Below are 26,941 nucleotides of genomic sequence, written 5' to 3'. Positions count from 1 at the left end.
CGGTCACTCATCTGGTCAGTGCTAATTCTGTATTAGCTACCAGTTTGTTTGGCACTCTTGGCTTCCTTAATAGTTTTTCCACCTCCAGCTCCTATGCCGGGCTGATGAGTGCTAATAAGCACGAAACTGCAATCCTCGGCTGGAAATGACAGAGCTGGCGGTGTATTTCATGTATTTCTGCCTCAGCCCTGGCTATAGGGCGGTAACTTACTGAATAATCATAAATATTTGTTTGAACTCTAGTCTTAACTTCTTTCTTTGACCTATGTGAGGTGTAATTTTTCATTTCAAAAATGAATTTTGCTTAATTTATGTTTAAAAAATTTATAATTTCATGTTTTATTTTTTATTTTTTTAAATTCCTTTTTATTTTCACAACTTGTTCAATATTTGCATTTAAGTTTTTGAATTTTCAGACAGTTCCAGATTTCAAACCATTCACAGCAAATGCGACATCTATGTATTCACGAACGCTTTAAGAACCATTTTCATATTTTTATTAATAAAAATTATTCACCATCATTTTCTGAGCAAGAATCTGATTCAGTTTCAGACTCAGAGTCTATACAAGGTCTGTTAGTATTTACAAATAATTCATCATCAGAGTTTGAATTTTGACGCTGCTTCTTAAAAGTGGCATCTTCAAGAAAACCTTTTGGCCTGCAAAAAAAAAAAAAAAAAAACTTAGGTGTAAAAAGTACTTTCAAACAAACTTCCTAACTTATAAAACTTCATAATATAACTTAGTGCAGGCGCTAAAGGGTGTTGAGTATGCAAAATATGAGGACTGCATTCTGTAAATTGTTTTGAACTCAGAAAAGTTTGCAGATTACGATTCTGGATGTTGCCAGGAGGCTCGTTGGTTCATTAATTTTTTATACCCCCCCGCTTCCTTAGGTACTAAGTAAATAAATTGAGCAAACTCATCTGAACCATTTTAATGATTGTCCTAGTTTCAATGTCCTGTTGTTTCTTAAAATTTAAGATATTTAAAGCTAGGTAATTTAAAATAAAACAAAAAATAATTAAAAATTAAAAGAATAATTTTTGTTGAAAAAATTATTTAATACCAAAAATCATTTTTACCTAGGTCTTCAAAAGCAAAATATAAAAATCCATCTTTTTTATTTTGACAATCATTATTGATGCATTTGCAAAGTGAAATACATTGTAATTTTTTACAAGAACGAGCCTTTGTTTGACAGTTGGATGAACATTTACAGGGCTGAATCAACAATTCCTGTAATGGTCGCTTCATCAGTTGCCATGGGTACAGTCTACCATTTCTTCTTTCGTAGTCAAATAAGGTATAATCAATAGGCTGTAGTAGTGTTTGGTCAGCATTTATCCAAACATATGTTTGTGCTGAAGCTCTTAAATATATATATATATATATATATATATATATATATATATATATATATATATATATATATATATATATATACATACATACACACACACTGGTGTGCAAAAATTAAGGACGAAGTCGAAAAATTAGCATATCAGCTGAGCAAAGAGGCAGAGCGGAGAGAAAGACCAATCAGGAGATTAAGTAAGGTGATGTACGGTATCACATGCGCAGATATGCAGGCAGACGTAATGGGGGAGTGTCTGAGTAGTATAAAGCATGCTGTCGGTGTAAGATCAGTATTTCTGGCAAAGAGATTGCACGCCGTATAGCAGTTAAGATCACACCGAGTTGCTGCCTCAGCGAGAAATGGCGAATAATCAATCTGTTAGACGACCATTGGGATGCTTTTACCCGAGGTCGAATCACTGGGAAGTTGGAGGAAGGACGCAGTGTGACAAGTGTGGCTGCAGAGTTCGGAATTGCTCACAGCATCGTTTCACGACTTTGGAGACAATTTCAAACTACAGGAACAGCTATCCGGCGGTTCAGTAGTGGTCGTCCCCGAGGAACCACACCCGCAGATCACCGGTATATTGTCTTACAGGCCAGAAGAAACAGGCGGCAGACAGCGGGAGAAATCGCCAGACACACGACACTGGCGACTGGACGACCGAAATCGCGTTTTACCGTGGCCAGAAGACTGCACGGTGGTGGTCTGTTTGCACGACGCCCTATACGGTGTGTACCTCTAACGCCTGCCAATGAATGGGGACGAGTACTCTTTACAGATGAGAGCAGATTCAGTCTGAGTAGCGATTCTCATTGCATACTCATCTGGAGAGAGCGGGATCATCCCTCGAACATCATTGAAAGGGACAGGTATGGAGGTCGCGGTGTTCTCGTTTGGGGAGGCATCATGCTTGGTAGTCGTACAGACCTTCACATCTTCGACGCAGGTTCAGTCAAAGCAGGGGCGGATCCAGACTATGGATTTGGGAGGGGAACTTTTTTAGCCGTTTATGTTTATGTTTATGGAGGAGGGGAGGGGGGTATATGAAATTATTCATTAGAAAATAACCGTAAAAATTGAGTTTTACAACTTATCCTCTGCTTCACGCTTCTTATAAAAAAATTTTTGCTTTACAGATTTTGCAAGTATAATTTTCAGAAAATAATTTAGAAAATCGTTATTTTCATTGCTATATTTATATTCAAATCTTTAAATTTTCGCCAACTGATAAGGGGATCCGGGGGTTTTCCCCCCGAAATTTTTTGAAAGTTATAGCCCTAAGAACCCAGTTTTAGACGCCCTCTGATGATGTTACGGGAAGGAAAGTTTAGAGGGGCTTTCTATGGAAATTTTTAGAAATTGAAGTTTTAAAAACGCGATTATAGGCGATATTTGTTGATGGTAAGGTAAGAGCGGTCTAGGAAGGTTGGGCGCCGAGAATTTTGTGCGCCGGGAACATTGGGTGCCGAGCATTTTGGCGCGGGGAACATTGGGTGCCGAGCACTTTAAGCGCCGAGCACCATTGGTCCCAATGTTCCGGCACCCAATATGCCCGGCGCCCAATTGACTGAGTCAAATCTTCCCATCTCGAGGTAAGAGACGGGACTTTTGGGGGCTGCCCCAGATCATTTTTTTTTTTTTTTGTAGAATAGATCTAAATCGATCACCATTCCACCCAATCTTTCAAAATTGAATTTCCTAAAACAGGTACAGACTAACTTTGATGATGTTACGAGCGGTGGGGTTCTGGGGCTGTTACCAAAAAAATGTTTCGAAATTGAAGTCAGAGGAAACGAAGTTTTTAAGTGATATTCAGTGACGAAGGATTTAAATGCTCACCCCTTTAAATTTTTCGAAATTGTGATTTTTTCATTTTTTGATTTCCTATGAGAGCATTCGGGCCCTTGTCCGGAAATTTTTCGTAATGGACGTCTTAAAAACGTGACTGTAGATTATATTTGGTAACGTTCGGGTTTTGGCAATTTTTCAAATTTGAAGCTCCAAAAAAGCAATATTAAACGATTCGCGATGTTTTTAGAATGCGAGGTGGTAGATAGTTCTCCCCTGGAATTTTTTCGAAATTCAAGCCCTAAACGAGATTTGAGACAGTCTTTAAAGTTTTCACTGGGGAAAAGGGTCTTCCCAATTATGGACTTTCTTATTTTTAGACAGACTAGGAAAAAGAAAAGAAAAATGGAGGGGATGTAATTAACTGATTAATAAACCGCCACGATTGAAAATTTTTATTTCAAGGTTCTTCTCAAAAGAAATGTAGATTTTTTCGCGACATTCTTTTTTTTTTCAACTTATTGAAACAACTATGTTTTTCCAAGGTCCGTTCTGTTATTCTCTTTAATTGTTAGAAATGTTTTTAAGACACATTCTAATCAGCATTCTGGGGTGATCCCCCACCCCCTCTGGTTGCGCCACTGAATTGTAGAAGCTTTAAATTTTTTGATCAACTCTACACCAAATGAATACAAAAGACAGTTTAAACTGGTTTGTGTTCAAAAAGACTTATTTTGAAAGATTACTGGAAAACAGATGCAAAAAGCAAGTACGAAAATTTAGGAGACTGGAAATGGCCCTAAAGAGGATAAATTGAACTACTACTGGGAAGCTGTACTGTGCCATATCGATGAGCCTTTTAGTACGATGAAAAATATTTACTCATTCCCCGATTTCGATCATTCGAATTTTTATATAAACTTCTCATAGTCTTATAACCTACGACGGAAGCATTTAATTTTTATATTTTTCTATAACTGTCTTTACATTCCTGCATGGCCGGATCTTCGATTTTTCTGAACCGGAGCAAAACCTAAATCCCGCCACCTTTTACCCACCTTCGTTGAAATTTTATGTAGGTTCAACGAAAAAACAACAGAAATAGTCTAAATTTGCATCCTCCTAGAAGTTGTTACCCGGCAACTGGGGAGGGGGGGGGGGAGGGGCAAAGGGTATCGACTATGTACAAAAGGTAGGCCAAAGGTTTTGCCTTGCTGCTGCCTAGATCCGGCAGTGCGATTCCTATATTCACACAAGTAGGCACGAATTCATTTATTAAGCAACTCCAGTTTTTCTGGATCAAAGCATGTATCAACTACTGAAAACAAAGTGTGTCAACAATTAGATGTTCTCGTTTTAGTTTAGTGTCAACTCCTACCCAATGCCTTTTTTTTTTATTAAAAAAATGTGTATTCTTTTTGTTAATCTAATTTTGTTGCATTATAATAGGGGAATAGTTGGTACAGTTATCACTTATTAAAAGTTTCTCCTACGATGAATTCCCTCTAAAGCTATGTTATCAAACAGAAAAAATTAATCTTTAAAGTGTCAACTACTGGTGGTTTTACCTTACCCTGTTTTCTGAACAGTTTTTGGTTACTTGGGAATTTGTGTTTTGGAAAAGGACATTTTGCAGTTCCCCTCTTTGGATTCGCTTTTGCAATTCTCTCCTCGCTTTTCACCGCGCCTTTCTCCAAGTTCAATTTCTATAAAACAGAAGAATTTTCCTGCACTCTGTCTAAAAGTTTTTAGGTACACATGAGTTTTTTTTTTTGGGGGGGGGGGAATTCCTCCAGCTCCCCTCGGTGGATCCGCTTTTGCTATTGCCTAATCGGTTTTCCTGGAGCCTTTCGTCAAGTTCTAAAAAACAGTGAAAAAATTCCTGTACGTTGTTTTCTGAACAGTTTTAGGATCACTTGGGATTTTTTCTTTTTTTCTTTTTGAGGGGAAAGGAGAACAATTCTCCAGGATTCCTTGGATCCGCTTTTGCAATTCTCTCTTTGCTTTTTCTTGCGCCTTTCTTTCAAGTTGAAGCTATATAAAACAGAATTTTCCTGCTATTCTAAAACTTTTTAGAAAGGTACCCATGAGATTTTGGGGGGAGGGAAACATTCCTCCAGTTCCCCTCCGTGAATCAGCTTCCGCTATTGTCTAATCTTTTTTCCTGGAGCTTTTCATCAAGCTCAAAAAACAGGAAAAAAAATCCTGTACTCTGTTTTCTGGGCAGTTTTAGGATTACTTGGTTTTTTTTTTTTTTTTTTTCCAGAGGAGAGCAGAACATTTCCCAGTTCTCCCTCCTTGGATCCCCTTTTGCAGTTCTCTCTTCGCTTTTCTTCAAGTTCAAGTTTTATAAAACAGAAGAATTTTGCTATACTCTGTTGTGAAAATGTTTTGGTACACATGAGATTTTTTTTTTGGGGGGGGGGACATTCCTCCACGGATCCGCCATCCGCCTCTGCTATTGTCTGATCATTTTTCCTGGAGCCTATTTTCAAGTTCAAGTAATATAAAACAATATCTTCCTGCTCTCTGTTCTAAAACCTTTTAGGGACCCATGATATGTTGGGGGGAGGGGAACATTCCTCCAGTTCCCCTCCGTGGATCTGCTTCTGCTATTTTCTAATCACTTTTCCGGAGCTTTTCTTCAAGTTAAAGTAAGAGTCAAGTTAAAGTATAAAGTAGAAGAATTTTCCTGCACTGTTGTAAAATTTCTTAGGTATATATGAGAGGGGGGGGCATTCCTTCAGTTCCCCTCGTGGATCTGCTTCTATTGTTGTCTAATTGCCTCTCCTGATGCCTTAGGTCATGTTCTAAAAAACGGAAAAAAAAATTCTGTACTCCTGTTTTCTGTACTGTTTTAGGTACACTTGGGATTGTTTTTGAGACGGGGGGGGGGGGGGTATTCCCACAGTTCTCCTATTTGAATCTGCTTTTGCAATTCTCTCCTCGCTTTTCCTGGCGCCTTTCTTGAAGTTCAAGTTTTAAAAAAGGAAAGAATGGTGCTGTATTATTCTGTTCTGAAAATTTTTAGGTACATTTGGGATTTTGGAGGGGGAACGTTCCCCCAGTTCCCCTCCCGTGGATCCGCGCCTGAGTCAAAGGGACCCGTTACTGTAACGAGATTCTTCTTCCATATGTGCGTCTTTTTAGAGGCGCTATGGGTCCGCAGTTCCTTTTCATGGACTACAATGCAACATGTCATCGCACAGTAGTTGCCGAACAGCTCTTAGAGAGTGAGGATATTGAACGTATGGATTGGCCGGCACGATCTCCGGATCTCAATCCCATCGCTTTTGTACAAAGTTATATTGAAAAAACCGTCTTGTCCTTAATTTTTGCACACCAGTGTGTGTATATATATATATATATATATATATATATATATATATATATATATATATATATATATACAGTAGAACCTCTCAATAAGGGACACTAATGGGACCAGACATTTTGTCCCTTAAATAGAGGTGTCCCTTCGGAGGTATTTTAGTTTATGCATGCAATGTGTTAACTACAGGGTTGGCAAAAACCCGGGTTTTTTTAAAAAAGCCCATGGACCCAGGGTTTTATGGGTTTTTTTTAAATAAAACCCAAAAAACCCCAACTAAAACTGGGTTTTTAAAAAAGAAATGTGGGTTTTTTTGTCTTTTTTAAGGGAAAATGTGGGGTACTTGTAACATATTGTAGCGTAAGTATATGGACAAAGTGCAAAAATTGTCTTGGGGTAAAAAAAGCTGGAAAACTAGTTAAAATTCAGCGTTTTCTGAAGAAAAGTATAAAAGACGACAAAACCCAAGAATGGTGAAGTTTCTGATTTTTTAGTTCCCATGATTACCAACAGTTAAGACAAAGTTACTTCTCGATCTATTGTTCGTTTTTAATTACTACAATTTTTTTTTGCATTTTACTTTATTGTGTTTCATTTTGTTATGCAAAACTACCGTAGAATTTCAAGTAGTTTAATTCCCTTTTTACTGAATTCCAGCTTAATCAAAACATTTCTTTGAACTTTATGTTGCCTTTTTTTTTCTATTTCTGTGTAAGAGTAAGAAACATTAAACTTTTTCGTAAGATAATGAAAATACTGTACATACTATTCTGTTTCCTGTCTGACCGTTTGAGAAATCTGTTGATTTCTAAAAAAATATACCTTGTTTATTCAAGATTTGTGACGTGTTGGTTTGTAGAAAATAATTCACATGAAAGCCTTTTAGCCAGAGTAGTTTCCTCTGTACAATCTACAAATGTTGAGAAAATCAGACATGACAAGACAAAGTCAAGAAAATTTGAGTTAATTATTGACCAGTTAAAGAAAAAAGTTTAATATATTTAAAATCTTTGAAGTATTTTTTAATGCCGTCAGGAGTTAAGAAATACTATTCAAGTTCAAAATTTCATTTTTTATGTCCATTGTCTGTGGTAAAGAACAAATAAAAAATAAGATTAACTCGTGAAAGTATTTAAATTAATCAATTTTTTAAAAAACTTCTCAGAAAATTTTTAAAAACCCAAAAGTGGGCTAAATAATGGGTTTTTTTAGACGGGTTTTTTCAAAAAAACCCATTGGGTCCAACCCAATTGGGTCCAATCTGGCCAACCCTGGTTAACTAAGTATAATTTTTTATGAATTTAGACTATTAACGGTTATAATTAAATACTATACATTTTTCATACACAACTAAATAAAATTTACACTCAAAAATTTTAAAAATTTTTTACTATTTTATAATTTATAATTGAGTCAAAAATTTTGCAGCATAAAGCAATTATTTTGAAGTAATTCATTGCATGAATTTGCTTTATTTCATGTAATTTACAATGCAAGACATTGTGAATTACAATTAGTGTTCACATTTCAATTATTATATAAAAAGCTAGTCAGTTTTTGCCCTCTCCTTTGGCCCTGAGCCTACTTGAATAAGTATCTTGATGGGCAAATCGTGCATGTAACTCTCAGCAAGACTTTTACAAAATGTACTTGTTTCTTTAACATATAATAATGTTAAACTCTCCTCAATTAATTTTTAGAAGAAAAGTAAAACTTGAATCCCAGTAAATTCACTCTTTCTTATTTACTTGTACATAATTTTTCTGTAATTTCTTTCTCTGTGACTGTCCCTTAAATAGAGTGTCCCTTAAGGGAGGTTCTACTGTATATATATATATATATATATATATATATATATATATATATATATATATATATATATATACAGTGAAACCTGTGTAAGTTGACCACTTGCGGTGCAGTCCTTTGGTGGTCAACTTAGACAGGTGGTCAACTTATGGAGGAGGCAATGATTTTTTTTATTTTTTTTTTTTTGACATTTCTTGCACCATGTATTCATTTTTTGATTGATTGACCCTTACTCTTTCCGTTTAACTCACTTTTATTGTTTAGTATTACTTTGAAACAATAATTTAGAATGTTATTCAAATATTTTTAGAGATTATTTTCCCAGAATGACGTATAATGTGTCATGCAAATTTAAAATTTCAGCAAAATGATTAAAAAAAAATCTTATTGTTTATGAAAAGTTCATTTGATATTAATAGTTCCTAAAAATTCATAGCTTCTCAAAAATTGCAAATTTTTCTCATGTACATTTATAACTCCAAGATGATCTACTTTTCAACAAAATAACTCCTTGTTGAATTTGGCGCACTTATTAGACACTAGTTTTAGAAATTCCATATGTGTCAGCTAATTTTCTCTAGCTTTCTCCCTTTTTAATTAGTTTTAATATTTCATACTTTTTATCAATCTCAAGTTCAACTAACTTTCTTTTTGAAGCCATTTTATGTAAAACTATAACACAAAGAGCAACAAGCTGGACTCTCATAGTTCAAAAAAGCAGTTGAGAGTGAAAATGTCGTATCTCTTAATCCCTTGCACCAGAAATACTGCAATGCAAGTAACTTTACTCTTTAGCACAATTCCATTGTTGTCACAAAATTTTATAACTAGAAAAAAATACTTTGTACTTTTCTATTGACACATGTTTTCATAAAGAAAAACAAGTTTGGGGAATAAAAGGGTTCTTAATAGTTTTCCCGTGTGGTTAAACTCAATAGGAGGTTTAGTTATGCTACTGTTTCATTTAGTTAGTAAAACGCTGGTCTGGTATCAAAAATGTTCTTGGAAAGCTATAAAAAAAATAAAATAAAATAATTTGCTAAAAAATTAAAAAAAAATAAACCAAGTGGTCAACTTACAAAGGGTTTTTTACAATGCTCCAAACCAAAATTGTTGTTCATTAGTGGTCAAGATAGACAGGTGGTCAAGATAGAGAGGTGGTCAAGTTACAGAGGTTTTCCTTCATTATATAACATAGGACTAATTCCGTTCCTGACAAAAGCGGTCAGCATAGACAGGTGGTCAACTTACAAAGGTGGTCAACTTTACAGGTTTTACTGTATATATATATATATATATATATATATATATATATGTAAGATTAAAGTAAAACTAATGATAAATATTCTGTGCTTTTTCCCACTTTCTTTGTTTTATAGTGATATCAAAACAAATTATTAATTGTTTTTCAGCAAGTACTTAGAATGAATAATTACTTATCGATAGAAACTCTTTGATATTGAATAATTATGCATTGTAAATGAATGGGAAAGAAAGTAACAGTTTTTTATTTTGAAAACAACCTGACAGAAAAATTTTCTGGCTGAGCCACTGAACAAAGCAAACAGAATGCTTAGGTTTACCAATTGATCTATTTCAAACAAATCTAAGAAGGTTCTTCTGCCTTTATCTAGAATATTAAGACCTCATTTGGAGTATGCTGTTCAGTTTTGGGCATCTTATCTGAAGAAAGATATTTCTGTATTGGAAAGAGTTCAAAGAAGGGTTACTAGACTAGTAAGAGGACTTTCAGATTCATACTATGACTAGCTGGTTTGCCCGGCTTTGCCCGGTCTACCTTGAAAATAAAAATAGTGTCAAGTGACGTATATTCAACAATCAGGCGTAAAAAATAACTAAAAAAAACCATCACGATTTCCCTTCCAAACAATGACTACAGATATTAAAATACTTTTAAGAAATTAAATCCAGAAAGATGATCTAAAATGTGTAACCATGCAAACACAAAATAAAATAAGATTAAGGAATTAAAATGCGAAAGAAAATGGTTCACAATTTGAATGGAATCGCGATTTCTTAAACTTGATTTAAAAAGGCTTGTAACTTTTTTTCCTTTCGAGATAAAAGCTTATTTTTTCGACCATAGGTCGAGTTAGATCTGGAGTAAAAAAGGTCGATTCGTCCAATGGCGTCAAAAAGAAAGCTGTGGGACAACTCCTTCACTTTTTATTGATTTATTTAATGAAGAAAGTAGTACCTAAATTTCAGCTAAGCCTAAAAAAATTCTAGCTAAAAACGCTAATAACTCCCGTCATAATAAAGTTAGAGCATTGAAACAAACTGCGTAGAACGCGGAAAATTCTACCCTTTCTAACGATACGTAATATTAATATGTGCAAGAAATTTCTTACCCCAATATTTGACAACTTATGTAAAAATTAGAAGTAAATTGGAATAAAAAAAGAACTATTCATCGAATTTTATTCGAACTGGTCTGCAAACCTTTTCAGGACTTAAAGGAACAAACTGTGAAAATTTCAGCACAATCGGCCGGGTAGTTCTCGAGTTTTACGAGTTCAAACACACAGACGCTTTTTGGGGACTTCATTTTATACTATGTAGAGATAACAGACTTGATAGGCTTAATTTGTACGGTCTGGAGCTAAGGAGGGCCAGAGAGGACATGATTCAGCTGTTTAAATTTATCAAAATGAAAGATGCTAACTGGTTAAATTTTTTTGCAGAAAGCAAGACGAGGGGACACTGTTTTTAGCAATTCAAACTTCAGCCTAACCTGGATATTAGGAAAAATTACTTCCTTAGTAGGGTCGAGGGCACTTGGAACAGCTTATCGGATGAGGTGGTAATGAGCAAAGGAGTGGATAGCTTTAAGCCATTGATCTTCATTGGGGACTAATAAATCGACTAGGACCAGCGTAGCTGGGCCCAGATTCTGTTGCTGGTCAGCGCATTTGTATCTGTATCTAATCCCAGGAATAACACTAAAATATCCTACTGTTGTTCTGAAGAGACGATGTGACGGAACGAGACATTTTGAGCAGTTTTGTCATAAGATTTTGTTTCATGAATACAAATAATACAAGCTATAAATTTTATTTTTGACTGCAACAGTAAAGCTTTGTCTTAAGAGCTATGTAGAACATCAAAAGTTAGTCAATTTGAATAAAATAATCGAGTGACATGCAATAAAATGCCTGTGATGGAATGGGATCCATACGAGTCCCGTTCCTTCACGTGTACTTTATTGCGCATTCATCAATTATTTTATTAAAAAACGATATGTTTAGTGTTCTACGGAATCCTGACGACAAATCCTTACTCTTGCTATCAGAAATAAAACTTCTAGCTTGTTTTATTTGTATTTATAAAACAAAATATGCTGAACAATGTCCCCTTCCTCCAAATGGAATGGCCCAACAATGAATTACACGTGAGACGTTTGAATCTAGAAAGAAGAAAAAATTCAAGTAAATTGTAAATTAAAATGATCCAAAAAGAATTTACCAAATGCCTTGCTCTTTAAAATAGTTTATTTGATCCTTGAACAAAATTTGGGCAATTTCTCCCTTAACTTTCACACCTTCTGCAATAGGATCAATAACAACGAAATTTCCTGAAAAATATTTATATTAGAAAGGAAGAGCAATGTTTTATTCTTCTCTTAGATACCAGAAACAGGAGGGAAAAAAATACATAATATGGATTGACGCAGTGCAAAAAAATTCTCATGATGGAAATTTTTCAAATAAAAAGAGGGTGCATCCCAAAATTAGATTTTAAATCCAAGGATTGAATACAGCACTTTATACTTCAAAATAAGGTATTTGTGAAACATAAATATGAACAAAATTTTCGCAAAAAAATTTTTTTTGTGAAAAAAATTTAAAAATAGAACATAAGCAACCTACTGAAGATAGAATTACTCGTTGGTTGTTTATGAGTTTTATTTTTAAACCCTTTTTACAAAAACATTTTTAGTTTCAAGTACAAGGTACTTTATTCTTGAATTTAAAACCAGTTTTGGTACACACCCTTTCTTTACTTAAAAAATTTCCAATATGAGAATTTTTTTGGTCATCATTAGGCAATAAGAAGCAGTTTCCTCTTACGTAGTTAATTCAACTTCCTAGATATAACTTACTCCCCGATTATATTTCGCTTTTATTTTGTAACATCACATTCCGTTTCCAATTTAAAAAAAAGATGGAAATACGTCAAAAGAATGAAAACTTTCACCCATGGATCGACAATATATATATATATATATACACTCAAGAGCCAAAACATTATGACCACCTGTCAATAACGAGTTGGCCCACCTTTGGCATACAACACAACTTCAATCCGCCTTGGCATGGATGCCACAAGTCCTTGGTAGATGGCCGGAGACAGATTGTACCAGATGTTTAAGCAATTGTTACGCAAATCCGAGATATTGCGAATTGGAGGTCTTTGAACTCTGAGCTGCCGTCCCATGACATCCCAAATGTGTTCTATCGGATTGAGATCCGGTAAGTTAGGCGGCCAGGACATTAACTTTAATTCAGCATCATGTTCATCGAAACACTCCAACACAATTTTAGCCTTGTGACACAGGGCGTTGTCCTTTTGGAACACTCCCTTTCCAGCTGGAAAAACAGAGGCCATGTACGGGTGCAACTGGTCCGCAATAATGTTCAGATAACCTGCGGCATTCAGGGTCTGCTCTACCACAACCACGGGTCCCAGAGACCCCCCAAGAGAACGTCCCTCAAAGCATAATACCGCCACCACCGGCCTGTGTATGACCTACTGTACATTGAGGGAGCAACTGTGCCCGGAAGACGACATATCCTGACACGGCCATCGCTGCGATGCATGACAAAACGTGATTCATCTGTGTTAGCAAAAATATGAAATTTTAGTTCTTGAAGACAATTCCCAAAGGTTTAAAAAAAGTTCTAGTAACTTAATTCATTGTATTACAAAAATTGAAAAATTATCCCACTACCTAACCGGCAGACGAATTGTTCCCCAAAGTAGAAACTCCAACAGAATCATGCGTTTGTTTACACAACGCGATGATGTGACGTCACTGTTACCGAGTTGAGTAACGTTTTACTGAGTGCAGGTGAACAACTATTTTAAAAGTTTCACAGTTAGAAAATAAAAGGTGTGTTGTTTCACAGCGATAATTTATGCATGTGATTCAATAAACGTCACATCATCACGTGGTGGAATTGGGAAATGTATTTAAGAGAGTGCATCCAATCAATCAATCTTACTCTTGTTATTCTTATCTTATCAGTTTTGATACATGTTGCCGTAACTGCAGTTCGGTGGTTACTGGGAGCGGTGTGCTCCAGTTTCTCATCAGTTCCACGTTGTTGAGTGGACTTCATTTTTAGAAAAATGTAGGAAATAAGTTCGTTGTGCCCGGCTAAAAGAGCGGGCAGGTTCCATTGGTCACCTTGAGGCATTTTGGTGGTGAAGGATAAAAAGGTGAAAGATTGTGGAGTTTCTTTCACGAAAGTTGATGTTGTTGGACGTAGGCTTCACAAGACCGTCGAAGGTTCACGCTGGATTGGATTAAAAGATGTCCTGGAGTCTGGCTGGACTGGATGTCCGCGTGTAAGGGTTCTTCACCGGATGTGGCGGTTCTTGGTGTCCGAGAGGTCAAGTCTATGGAAGGTCCAGCATGGCGGCTGGCCACGTGTGGTACGAGCTGCAATCAATTTTCACGTAGGATCCTATGGAAGGATCAGGCCTTCACGTTTTGATATGCCAAGTATTAAAGAGTGAATATCCTGAATGGTATGAACTTCCATCTTGAATATTATCAGGACTACTCTATTTTTAGGCAATGGACTCAAGGTGGACTAGCGTTGACTAGTCAGTTAAGTTTTGGAATCGAACGATACAGTATTATATAATGTATTCCTATAAATGTTCTTGTGGGGGGGTTTCATGTTCAGTCAAAATGTTTGGGTTTTAAAAGTAGTTTATTTACCCTTGTTGATATTACAAATTTTAAGATATATTTATCGTTATTGAATAAAATTGTTTTTGACTGTTAAATGTGTTTTTCAATTCCATTTTTCCCCCGAGCAGATCACACCACAATTTCTGTTGGGCTTGCAACAACCCGTTTTAGTTCCTCGAACTTCGGGTATTTCATCCACGGAAGTTAGCGAGTCCCAACAATCTGACCAGACAACTCTCTCCCACTGATCCATGGACCAGTCGCGATGTTTCCGGGCCCAGCGCAGGCGCTATTGGGGGTGACGCTTGGTCAGCAAAGGTACACAAGTGGGACGTTTGCTGCGTAGCCCCATATCCAACAGTGTCCGCTGAACAATGTGCTTCGATACTATTCTACTTGGCCCTGCATTGTATTAGGCTGTCAGCTGAGCCACTGTCTGGCTCCGGTTTTGCTTCAACATGTGAGACAGTCTCCTACGACTTTTTCCTTTGATAGCGTGTGGACGTCCAATACCATGTCATCTACTGCTGGTTTCACCATCATTCATCCACTTTGCATAAGTACTATAACTGTAGGTCGCAAACAACCCACGAGTCGTGCAGTTTCTGAAATACTTGTTCCGAGCCTTCGAGTCATTACAATCTGCCCTATATCAAAGTCGCTTAGATCCGCAGCCTTTCCCGTCACACACAGAAGTTTAGTGAAAGAATGATTCTTCAGACTCTCCAGCAGCAGTTAAATACCACTTCCACCTGATCACCTGCCTTCCACGTTATCCAGGTGAGTTGATTGCAAAATGTAGTGGTGGTCATAATGTTTTGGCTCTTGAATATATATATATATATATATATATATATATATATATATATATATATATATACACTGATAAGCCAAAACATTATGACCACCCAGTTAATAACCTGTTGTGCCACCTCTGGCCTGTAAAACAGCTGCGACTCGCTTTGGCATGGATACCACAAGCTCTTGGTAGACATCTGAAGATAGATTGTACCCAATGTTAATGCAGCAGTCAAGCAAAGTTGAGATTTCTTGACATGGGGGAGTTTCAGCTCCGAGCTGCCTTTCCGTGAAATTCCGAATGTATTTGATAGAATTTAAATCCGGTGAATTTTGTGGCCAGGGCATTAATTGGAATACTTCATCATGCTGCTGGGTCCACTCCAACCCAATTATAGCCCGGTGACGTATGGCATTGTCCTGCTGGAAGATGCCATTTCCAGTAGAGAAGACCGACGCCATGTACGGGAGCACCTAATCTGCCACGATGTTCAGACAGTCCACAGCCTTCATGGTATGTTCTACCACAACTAAGGGTCCCAGAGCCTGCCAGGAAAAGTCCCCCAGACCATAATAACGCCACCATCAGCCTGTTTACGACCAACGGTGCAAGACGGGAGTAACTGTTCGCCTGTAAGACGGCGAACCATGACACAACCATCTATGTGATGAACGTGAAATCGTGATTCGTCGGACCTGATAACTCTCTTCCAGTCATCCAAGGACCAGTCTCGGTGTTCTTGGTCCCACTGTAGGCGTAGTTGGCGATGACCGTTGGTCAATAGAGGCACTTGAGTTCTTGAGTAGGACATCTGCTGCACAGTCCCATATCCAGCAGTGTCCGCTGAACTGTGTTTGGAAACACTTTCACTCGCAACGACATTGCATTGAGCTGTCAGTTGATCAACTGTCTGCCTCCGATTTTGCTTCACCAAGTGGCCTAGTTTCCGACGTCCCTTATCTTTGAGGCCGTCCCACACCTTTACGACTACTGTTGGTTTCACCGTCCTTTTTCCACTTCGCATAAGTACTAACAACGACAGATCATGAACAACCTACCAGTCTTGCAGTTTCTGAGATACTCGTTTCAAGCCTTTCGGCCATCACAATCTGCCCTCTATCAAATTCACCGAGATCGTTACCCTTTCCCATTATTCACAAAAGAAAGTGCTCGAATGAAGCCTGGCCTTCTCCAGCCTCAGTTATATACCAACCTAACTTCATCATGCAGTCTCCACGTCATCCAGACGAATTCCTTGAAAAAGTTAGGGGTGGTCATGTTTTGGCTCTTCAGTGTGTATACAGGGCCGTCCGAAGAGCTGACGGTGCCCGGGGCGAAAGTTTCCTGGCGCCCCCCCCCTATACACACAGGAAAATCAAGTTAGTTATAACATCAGTGCATAGTACATGCTTGAATTTTTTACAAATTGATAAACAGAACAATCAAAGGGCTATGCATAATACAAATTAAAACACAAGCAATGAATCTGTTTTTAATATTTGAGAAACATTAATGCCTAAAAAACTTTTCGAAAAACGGAAATGTTGAAAATCCAAATATTTATCTAGTAAAATGCTATCCCACTAGATAAAAAACAAACAATTAAAACTGAATTGGTTATTCATATTGATTGATCAAACTAAGAACACGAATATGATTTGCTGATTATAAAGAGAAAATGTATTTATCAAAGTAAATTACATCAAAATTAAATCTCGATCTGAACTCATCCAATGATTCTTTTCAATAGGTAGTTTTTTGGTTTTACTTGTACCAATTTAATATCAGTTTTCTTATATGTTACAAACAAAGATGTCATTCTTTTGCATCAAATATTTTTAAGTTTTAGGGAGAAGCCCACAAATACTCAACAACACCGAAAATCGCTAAGAATTGTGTTTTTGGAGCTCTAATTTTGAAAAATCACTGACCCTAGAATTACAAAATATGGCCGTACAAATTGCTTTTAGGATTTGAGTTTAAAAAAATATTCGCCCCCATGCCGCCTCTCTTTAATATCACAAGCAATGGGCTTTTCAAACTACACTTACAAAACAATTAAGTGGGATAGCTCCTGAAAGTAAACACTGCTTAAATCTTTTGACCACAATTTTGAACAATTTTCCTCGGAGATCCTCCAGATCCTCCTATTCATAAAATCTTCTAAGTTTGTCTAAAGCTGCGTTTTTGAGACTTCAACTTCGAAAACTTTAGGGGGAGAAGGAATTGATTTTGATTTATTTAAAAACATAATACCTTTTTTCCTATCCGATCAATAAAAAAAAAACATTTTTTTTTCGAAGTGCCTCCTTAAAAAAAATTTCTCTTTACGTCACTGCATGCAGGGGCAGAACTCAAGCAAATTTGGTGAGAAATAGACAAAAGAGAAGTGCCTTTTGTCTGATTCTAAACAGTTATATTCTCAGAAATTGTAACTGTTTCAATGATACAAAGGAAACGAATGTTTTGGAGACTGAGAGACAGGAATATTTTCATGCCAGAGGACAAAATAGAGAACCATTGCAATGATTCTCTATTTTGATTATTTATGGCTGCGCATCAATGATACCTGTAATGAGGGAGCTCCGCAAGGCGCCCCTAATTTTATACAATCGGAGAATTTTTTACGAAGAGTGGCACCACAAGGTCGTGTGAATGTAGTCGTGTTCCGTCGAAACGAAGGGTGCCTTTTTTACCAAAACAGCTCAATTCATTCTTAAAAATTCTGCAGGACAGAACAAAAAACACATTTCACGCTCTGCCAACGTTTTTCCATAAGATTTTTATTTTCCTACTTGAAAAACATTTGGCATAAGACTAATTTTTTTTTTTTTTAAGTAACATCTAATTTAGAGATAGCAAACAATTTGGGTTGAGCTAACTTTGAAGTAAATTCGTAACATTTTATTTTTATGTTTTCTATTCAAATTCCAATTCAATTTGTGTAGTTTCTCACTTTTATGTCATTTACCATTCTTTGCAATAAAAAATGTGAGTTGATTAAGCAATTTACAGGGGTAGAAGTGATCGACTTGTCACATATAGGACATTTTCCACAAAAAATATAGGACAAATATAGGACACATTATACGAATAATTTTGCTTCAAACAAAATTACAACTTACATCTGAAATGACTTTCCTGTAGTTGAAAGAATATTTTTTGAAAAAACAGTGTACTTTATAGACTAAATAACTAAACAAAATTTGAACAAAGATAATTTTATTATTTTTTCCTCACTCATGACCCAAGAACTAATTCCACTGTTCTTTGATTTTATATCTAAACTGAACCCTTTACCACTTGTATTAAGAACAAACAGAGCTTAAGAAGGATCCTTCTGACGTTTTTCAGAGTTTTCTTTATGCTTGAATGTTTCAGCATGCTGCCTCAATTGCGAAAATCCACTATCGCTTATGAGCACTGAACAGTTGCAAAAATGGCAAAATGCAGAAAAAATAATCTTTTCCTTTAGTGCACCATGCACCAAAATTTGTACGATTAATGTCCTCCTGGTCCAACCACTCCATACCAAATTTTGTTAAGCGATGCGATTTCGCCATTATAATTCCGCATATTACAACAAACTATGTTTTAACATCATAAAGAACTAACATTCTACGATCCCAAAATGCACTGAACACAAAAATATACGAACGGAAACCGTGATGGAAAACAAAACAAATGGCTGTTGCCCAAACGCAAAATTTTAAAACCAACTTCAGATTTAGTTCTCGAAACTCCACCCCACTATAATGACGTCACATTGCTGTAGCCAATGAGCGAAGATGCCTGTTGCAGGATTTAGTCAGTTTTGTTTTTTAATTTGAAATTCGTTTGGGGACGTACTTTCAGCTATATTTCAGCGAAAAATCCGATGTCACAAAGTTGATTTACTGTTCTTTTTAAAAGATAGATAGGGTAAAAAACAGGAATATAGGAAATATAGGACATTTTCAAAAAATATAGGAAATATAGGACGGTTTTGATGCTTTTTTTGAAAATATAGGAAATATAGGATATATAGGACTACTTCGACCCCTGAATTTAATATAATAATATTGTTGATGTTAACTGTATGTTTTTACAATAACAATAATTATTGTAAAAAACTGAAAAAGGCGTTTGAAATTTTTAACTAATATCGATACTAGGGAAGCAAATTGGCCAATTAACGATTATTTTTAATGCTATCAATTTCTCCATCTTTTTTTCTTTTATAACTTCGATGTTAGAAATAGTTAATTGTTTGTTTCTGAGAGATGATTTATTTTTCTCCACTTTCCTCATTTTCTCAAAATAATTTTAAAGTTCCATCCAATTTCTTCGAGCAAAATTTCATATTATTGTTAATAAAATTATATTTAGTTAACTATAAATGACATTTTAAAAATATTAGGGGGTAGCCAGTGGTCAGCAGGTTAATTTAGGATCACTTTTAATTTGAATTGATTTTGTAATTATTAGTAGCCATTGAATCAAAGATTAATTTTTTTAATAAAAAGTATAATGTTATCTAAAAGTACTATGCTAAAGGAGAAAAGGATTGAAACATGAAAAACGTTGCAACATTGTATACATGTGTATATTCATTCAGGAAAAAAATCATTTGAATAACTTCATTCAAACATTACTTCAACCATCTGTTTGTAAAAATAAATTATGTACACATTTTTTTTAATCAAATGATATTTAATCGTAATATTTTTTTGTAGAGTTAAATATTAATATAATTAACGATTATATACATAATCGTTAATTGGCGAATTTGCTTCCCTAGTGTTGATATTAGTTAAAAATTTCAAACGCCTTTTTCAGCTTTTTACAATAATTATTGTTACTGTAAAAACATACAGGCATCATCAACAATATTATTATATTAAATGCTTAATCGACTCACATTTTTTCTTGTAAAGAATAGTAAATGGCATAAAAGTGAGAAATTACACAAATTCAAATGGAATTTGAATTGAAAATTTTAAAATAAAAATAAAATGATACGAATTTACTTCAAAGTTAGCTCAACCCAAATTGTTTGCTATCTCTAAATTAGACGTTACTTAAAAAAGAAAAATTAGTCTTACGCCAAATGTTTTTGAAATTTAGAGAGTAAGTTCTAAAATGCATGATGTAATCATATGTATATTGTTAGAAGGAATAAAATAACTGAAAAAAAAAATGTGAGTCATCAAAAGTTGGGTTGAGGATATCATAACATAAGAAATAATCCTGATTTTCTTTAAAAAATAAAACAAAAGCATTATGAAGCTTCTTCTATTTCGAGCTTGCAGTGGGCTCATAAACATTTTTAATTATTTCTATTAAATTTCTGTCCTTCAAAAGATAAATAGAAATAACATCAATAACATTAAACAAAAAGTAGCTGGAAGGCAGGTGGTTTAAAAAGAGTGGTGGAAGAGGGTCTAGGATGGTATAAATATTGACTTGATATGGGTATGGATTGAAAGTGCTAACTATTTATTGCAAATATGTGGTTGGAGAGTAGGGGGCGACGGGACTTTTTTTACTTTCTTTTTGCTGCATTTAAAAGTCTTCAAATTTAATTATTCTCATAATAGTGTCATGTGAATATCAGCTATGAGGGTTATTCTTTAGTATTTCATTCAGTTTTACACACTTTCTAAACCTGTACACTTTCATACTACATGTTATAGCAATTTGCAGAAAATAACATTTATTTATTGTTCAGAAATGTTTTCATTATAGTTTTTTGTTGAAGGTATACTTAAAAGAAATATTTTGTAAATTATTCTTTCCGCCAATCAATTGGCTCGTCTCTATCAATACCACAAATACATTTGAGTATTACAGAAAATTCCTATTATTTATCAAACAAGAAAGTGGAGGAAAATGAAAAAAAGGTCACAACAAAGTTATGAAATACGTAAGTTTTCACAATTCCAAATTCGTATAAGGATTTCACAATGGTTCGCTTTGTAAAACTTTTCTAACAATTTTTAAGTGTAGACCTAAAGAGATAATAAGAATTTTTTGAACAAGAACAAAGCATCTTTTCAAAATTAACTTAAGAACATATTTTACATTTCGTAGCTATTTTTAAGCATGCAGAAATTTGCTGTGATTTTCACATAAACACTTATGCTTGGGAAACATTTATCATTCAATAATTACTCAGATTCAACAGCATACAGCTCCAGGTAAAATATCTCAAGTAATTAAAACAATATAGAGTAGAGAATAACCTAACCATAAAGTGATCATTATACTGCATAAGTAATGGTAATGAGGCATTATAGAAAAATGTCGGAAGAGATACCTCTTTTGATCCAGATGTGCTTTCGGAACTTCATGGGCATGCTGGCTAAAAACTGTTCTCCGTCAGAAGTAACAACTTCATGTAAATTATTACCACAACTTCTTATTACCTAAAAATGTCCAGAAAAATATTAATGAAAAATCATGCAACTATATTTTTATGCTTTTTTGCATATATATTCAATAAATATTCATAGTTTAAGTAAATAAAAAGCGAAATTTCAATTTGGGGTAGTAATTTTTTTATTTGTACAAAGAGTCAAAAACTGCCATTAGAAGAATCCACATTTCAGTATAGGATTTTTTTTTCTGAACAAAAAATTATTCCTTTGTAGTCTGAAATCTTAAACCCGATACTTAATTTTTCGCTTACATTATGCTTTAGTTTTCTGATCGAAGCCAAAGCTTTAAAATAAAACTTAAAATTCAGTATCAATTTAGCTAAAGGTTGCATCACATTTTTGTTACAGCAAGGAGCGTTTCCATCACATTTATGTTATCACCTCACTTGTGTTATTTATTGCTATCAAGTAGGGTCTGGTGGGGGAAAGTGGTCATACGTCAAATAAATGACTATAGCTTGGAAATAAATGTTCGAATGAATGTGAAAATTTTATTTTAGATTTGGGGAGTTAGAAACTACATTTTTAATACAAAATTTCCAAACCTGGCAAAATTTTATTTGGTAAACAAAATATTTTGTGTAAATATGAAAATTTTAAAAATCTAAACACCTCTTTTAACTTCTTTGGGAAATTTTGTCTGTTAGAATTATGAACAGATTGACGGCACAGGAAGCTTCCTACATGTCTTAAGATCGCTTACTCATTAGCAGTTAGCTGAATATATTTTAGATCATTTTTTAGAACAATTTCAGTAAGATGGGGTACAGTGGTCATAATATTAGGCTTAACGAATATTGTTCTTCTAATGTCACTTAATATGTATTGTTTTTACCGTAAATGGGGTTAAATATACGAGTATATACGTATGCATACGCATATACTCGTGTAGGCACGTATACAAACGTATTCACATAAATGCACCAATAAATACGTATATGGGTATCTGCGATATGGGTATTTTTTATCTATGCAGACTTACATTCGACAATGCAAGTATATACTTGCTTTTACTCGTATGTATACGAACACTTATATACTCAGGTAGACACGTATATACACGTACGTACTCAAGTAGATACTTACATACAAGCATATGACATACAAGTATACAGGGTTAGTTTAAACTCTTGGGAAAATTTTTACCAGGTGTTAGAGGGGAGGATAAGAAGCAAGAATCCCAAGGAACATATGGTCACAAACACAATGCTGACGCGCTACATGCACGCAAAGCCAAAGACTGATGGATGCAAAACAGGTCACAAATTTGTTACACTAAGACAATTTTGCACAACATTTTAGATTGTAAGAAGGTTTTAAAGCGATTGAAGAAATTTGCGGCCTGCAGCTGTAATGCATGCGTCGCAATCACAAAGCACTCTCTGTTTTAATAACGAGACTTTTGAAAAACTTTCATCCGTCGCTGCGCCTTTGCTGCGATGCGTGTATTAGAACTACTACGGGCCGTAACTTTTGAAAAGTGCTCTAAATATTCTTAAAAACTAAATTTTGAGTAAAATCATCTTTGTGTAAAAAATTTGTGACCTGTTTTGCATCCATCAGTTTCTGGCTTTGTGTGCATGTAGCGCGTCAACGACCATAAACTCCTTATTATTCTTTGCTTTTTATCCTCACTTCTCACACCCCTTAGATTTTTGCTCAAGAGCTTGGATTCGCTCTGTAGGCATACATGTATGTAAGCATATATACTCGTGAATACATATATGTACTGGTTGACGAGTATGTACGGACACATAAATGTACGTATATACATTTTTTTCAGGTATATAATTGTGTTTACACGTATACATACGTATATACTCGTGCTTCCATATATACGTGTATATACCAGGGTTGGCTTTCTGCCGGCAGAAACTAGTTTTTGCTGTGCCAGTGGCAGAAACTGGTTATAACCGGTTAAAACCGGCAAAAACTTAAAATTGTCTTAAAAAACTAAGGTACTTACTAAATGATATTTGTTTAAACTAAAAAATTAAACTTCATTTCAGCATTGTAAAAAATAAAATGTTATGCTAGTGCCCTTGGTTTAGTTCAGAAAGGGAACTTTTCAATTGCTGATGTTCGTAATATTTGGATTAATCTTAACAAAGGACAAAAGTCATATGTGTTCTTAGGATAGAGGAGTGACATGCAGAATTAAACTGGCATTACTGTTTGTAATTTGCTCGCAAATAAGCTTCATCTAAGTTGCTTGTGATTGAAATTATCATGTGCTTCAAGAAGAAAGTGACAAATTTTACTTCCCAATATTAATCTACATTTTGTACCTAATATCACAGCTTCATAAAACAAATTGGCCCCACTTCTCGAAACTCATTTTTCTAGTCGAATTTTTACCACTACCCTAGTTAGTACATGATGGACCAGTTTAAAAAATATACAATTTGAAAGTTTTATGAATAGTGCTTGTTCCTTGATGTATTGCCTGCTAGCTCTTCTGTTGCAAGAATATTCTAAAGTTTCTCATTCGTGCATATTAAATTGAGAAACTATTTAGATTTTTGGAACCACCTTTTCCAAGAAGCAACTGCAGAATCCAAACAATGTAACATTTGATTCTGAATTGTGATAATATTGTAAATTAAACTGTGATTTGGTTAACAATTAATTATTTTTTCCATGCATTTTCTACTGTCTGTCAATTTTTTTTTTTTTGTCATTTTGAGAGTTTTTGCCAGTTTCTGCCGAAAATGTGGCAGAAAGTGGTTTTTGCCATGCCGGTTTTAACCGGTTTCTACCAGTGGTTTTAACCACCCCGGCAAAAACTTGCCAGCCCTGGTAAATACGTGAGTAGACACGTGCAAACACGCACTGGATGAATCCACGAATTAACTCGTGTATACCCGTATATACATTTATGTACAGTTATGTATATACCCACATGTACACTTGTACATATATGCGTATATACGTCTACTATACACGTATATACTCAGGTATGCACGGTATCTACTCATACATGAACGTGATTACTCATGTTTACACGACACGTATATACTCGTGAATACACGCATAATATTAGTGCATATACTTGTAACCATAAAAATAACTGAAATATACAAATATTAGGGTTATTTAATACGGTTTTGCATTTATTTTTAACTATGACCACTTTACCCCATGCTATGACCACTTTCCCCCATCCTATGGGGTAAAGTGGTCATAAATACAAAGGGAAAAGAAAGTGTTATAAAACTAATTAAAGCAATATTTTTTTTTCTAAACTTCAGTGTACTGTGTTCTTTAATAATGCAATGTAAAATAACAACAAAAAAAGTTGAGGTGTTTAAATTATTTGTTGTATTTATTATCCACCAAAGTTGAAAACCTATGATTTTATGACCACTTTACCCCACCAGACTCTATTCATGTAATGCGAGATATTAGACAAATTTTTTTGATGCATATCGTTTGGGTTGGGCACGAACACTCATTCTTCTGGTTACCAGTCGAATGCTTGGCCGATCGAGCTATTCAGCTCTGTCGTTCACAGTACAAGTTAAACTTATAAATTTAACCGAAAGCCTCAGTCCGGTGCTTAAAACATTTTTTTTTTTGACAGAAAGAACAATTTTTAGACCGTGGGTCTATTTTTCGTTTGAAATGGTAGGATTTCCAAAGAAATTTCTCAGATTTATTCCTTGAATGTAGTCGCAGAAAAAGATCCATTCCCGCGGAAGATTCAAAGAAATTGACTGTTTAAATTTTTTTATACAGTTGTACAGAAAAAACAAGTTAACAAAACAGATAAATTTGGAAAATAGGAATGTGCAAGAGGGTGAAAATAATCATAGTTTTTTTCCCTTCAAAAAAATACAGCCCTCTTCATACATAAAGCTTGGGACGGAGTCTTCCTTCAAATAAAAAATTCAAATTTTATCCACAGTAACATGATTGTCATACTTTAACTATTTTCTGTTCACTTGTAGGAAGATCATATTTATTTCAGTACTTCATCCACAACATATTTCTTCTTGGTGGTGCGAGACATCTCAATCACGTTAGGTTGCAACTTTGAATAGTTAAAACAGGGAGTATTCTTTGAGTGCTGATATCTAAGAAGAATGAAATAATATTAATGAAAGTTTTTGAATCAATGCTTACATTCAAGAGCATCAAATATCATATTACATTCTACCTGGTTGTCAAGTACTTGAGAATGGGCGGATACAAGGGAAGGGGCATAGAGATCAAGACCCCCCCCCCCCCCCCACATCAACCAGGGCCGGATTTGGAAGTGTGGAGGCCCCTAATCAGGGTTCGAAAAGATCATCATATTTTCGAAACAATACTTTGATATATATCCGAATATTTTGATATATATGTATATATCCGATATTTCCGACTCATGAAAGTTAGGAATATTTTGTAAAAATTTTATTGTGGGGCCCCGGGGCAGTAGCCCCGCCTGCCCTTCCCCTTAAATCCGACCCTTGCCCCCCCCCTTAAAACCATCAACAATATGATCATACATGTGATCATTTAATAATTGCATAAAAGATGGATGGATGTAGAATATCATGCAAATATATTTACTATACACAGAGGGTCAAATACTTAATGAGTAAAATATAGGTGCTTTCTATAACCTTTTTAATTTATTACTTGTTTGTTTAAGTAACAATAATGAAGTTTATATCAAACTAGGAGCTTTATTCCTAGCTGATTTGGGTGCTTTGGATTGACACCCAAACAGTTTGGGAAATTTTTCGTACCCAAACTATATTTTTAGCATGGCCTTCACCCCCTTAATATTTTTTGACCTCAAAAACAATAATTTAAGGAGGTGGTTTAATACAAGAATATGATAAAACATTTACACAACTTTTTTTGGAAAAAACATTTAACAAACAGATCCAAGTCTGAATTATCTATATTTATATAAATGAGAACTGTTCTTTTTCTAATGCTCCCAAAACTTCATTGCAAAATATCAACTTATTCACATATTTCATTTCAATTCTTCATTACATGCATTGCAATAGTTTACTAGTCTTTTTTTTTTTTTTTCTTTTTGCTCTCTCCCCCCTTTTGATAAACTATAGTGTGTCTACAGTATAAAATTGAAAATTTCATGAAAATAAAAAAGACATTAAAATTAGTCTATTCTTTAAAAAAACTAATGCTTAAATTTTTGGATGCTGCAATAGCTCCCATTTACAGCAAATTACAAATATGACAGCTAATTTTGTGTCTCAAATAGAGGTCTGTTTTAAAAGGATTTATAATTTTAAACAAATTTCAGAGGTGATGAAAAAAATTATTTTATTTTTCTGCATTGATTTGACAGGAAACCTTGACACCCCCAAACACTGCTTTATTGTCATTTCAATAAACAAGTAAATCAGGGGTTTGTCCAGGATTTTTCACAGGGTTTGTTTTTTGTGAAAAATCGAATAATTAAAAAAAAAAAAAAAAAAAAAAAAATTAGTAAAAACGAATTTTTAGAAATTTGAGATGCAGCAA

At 34.8% G+C, this 26,941-nt stretch overlaps 1 protein-coding gene across 1 annotated transcript; it reads right to left on the bottom strand.

The window, feature by feature from the left end:
- Positions 1–480: 480 nt before the first annotated feature.
- LOC129229634 (probable RNA-binding protein EIF1AD) lies at positions 481–25,466 on the bottom strand. Its single transcript, XM_054863987.1, is given in 5 exon segments — positions 481–660; positions 11,779–11,887; positions 21,334–21,442; positions 25,379–25,418; positions 25,420–25,466. Coding segments are annotated over 5 exon segments (456 nt in total). The 3' UTR covers positions 481–509.
- Between the last annotated feature and the right edge of the window lie 1,475 nt (positions 25,467–26,941).

Source organism: Uloborus diversus, chromosome 9 (assembly GCF_026930045.1).
Source record: "Uloborus diversus isolate 005 chromosome 9, Udiv.v.3.1, whole genome shotgun sequence".
In the NCBI taxonomy this organism is placed as follows: Eukaryota; Metazoa; Arthropoda; class Arachnida; order Araneae; family Uloboridae; genus Uloborus; species Uloborus diversus.
Note: the sequence above shows the minus strand (reverse complement) of the source record. Positions and strands in the feature narration are given on the sequence as shown.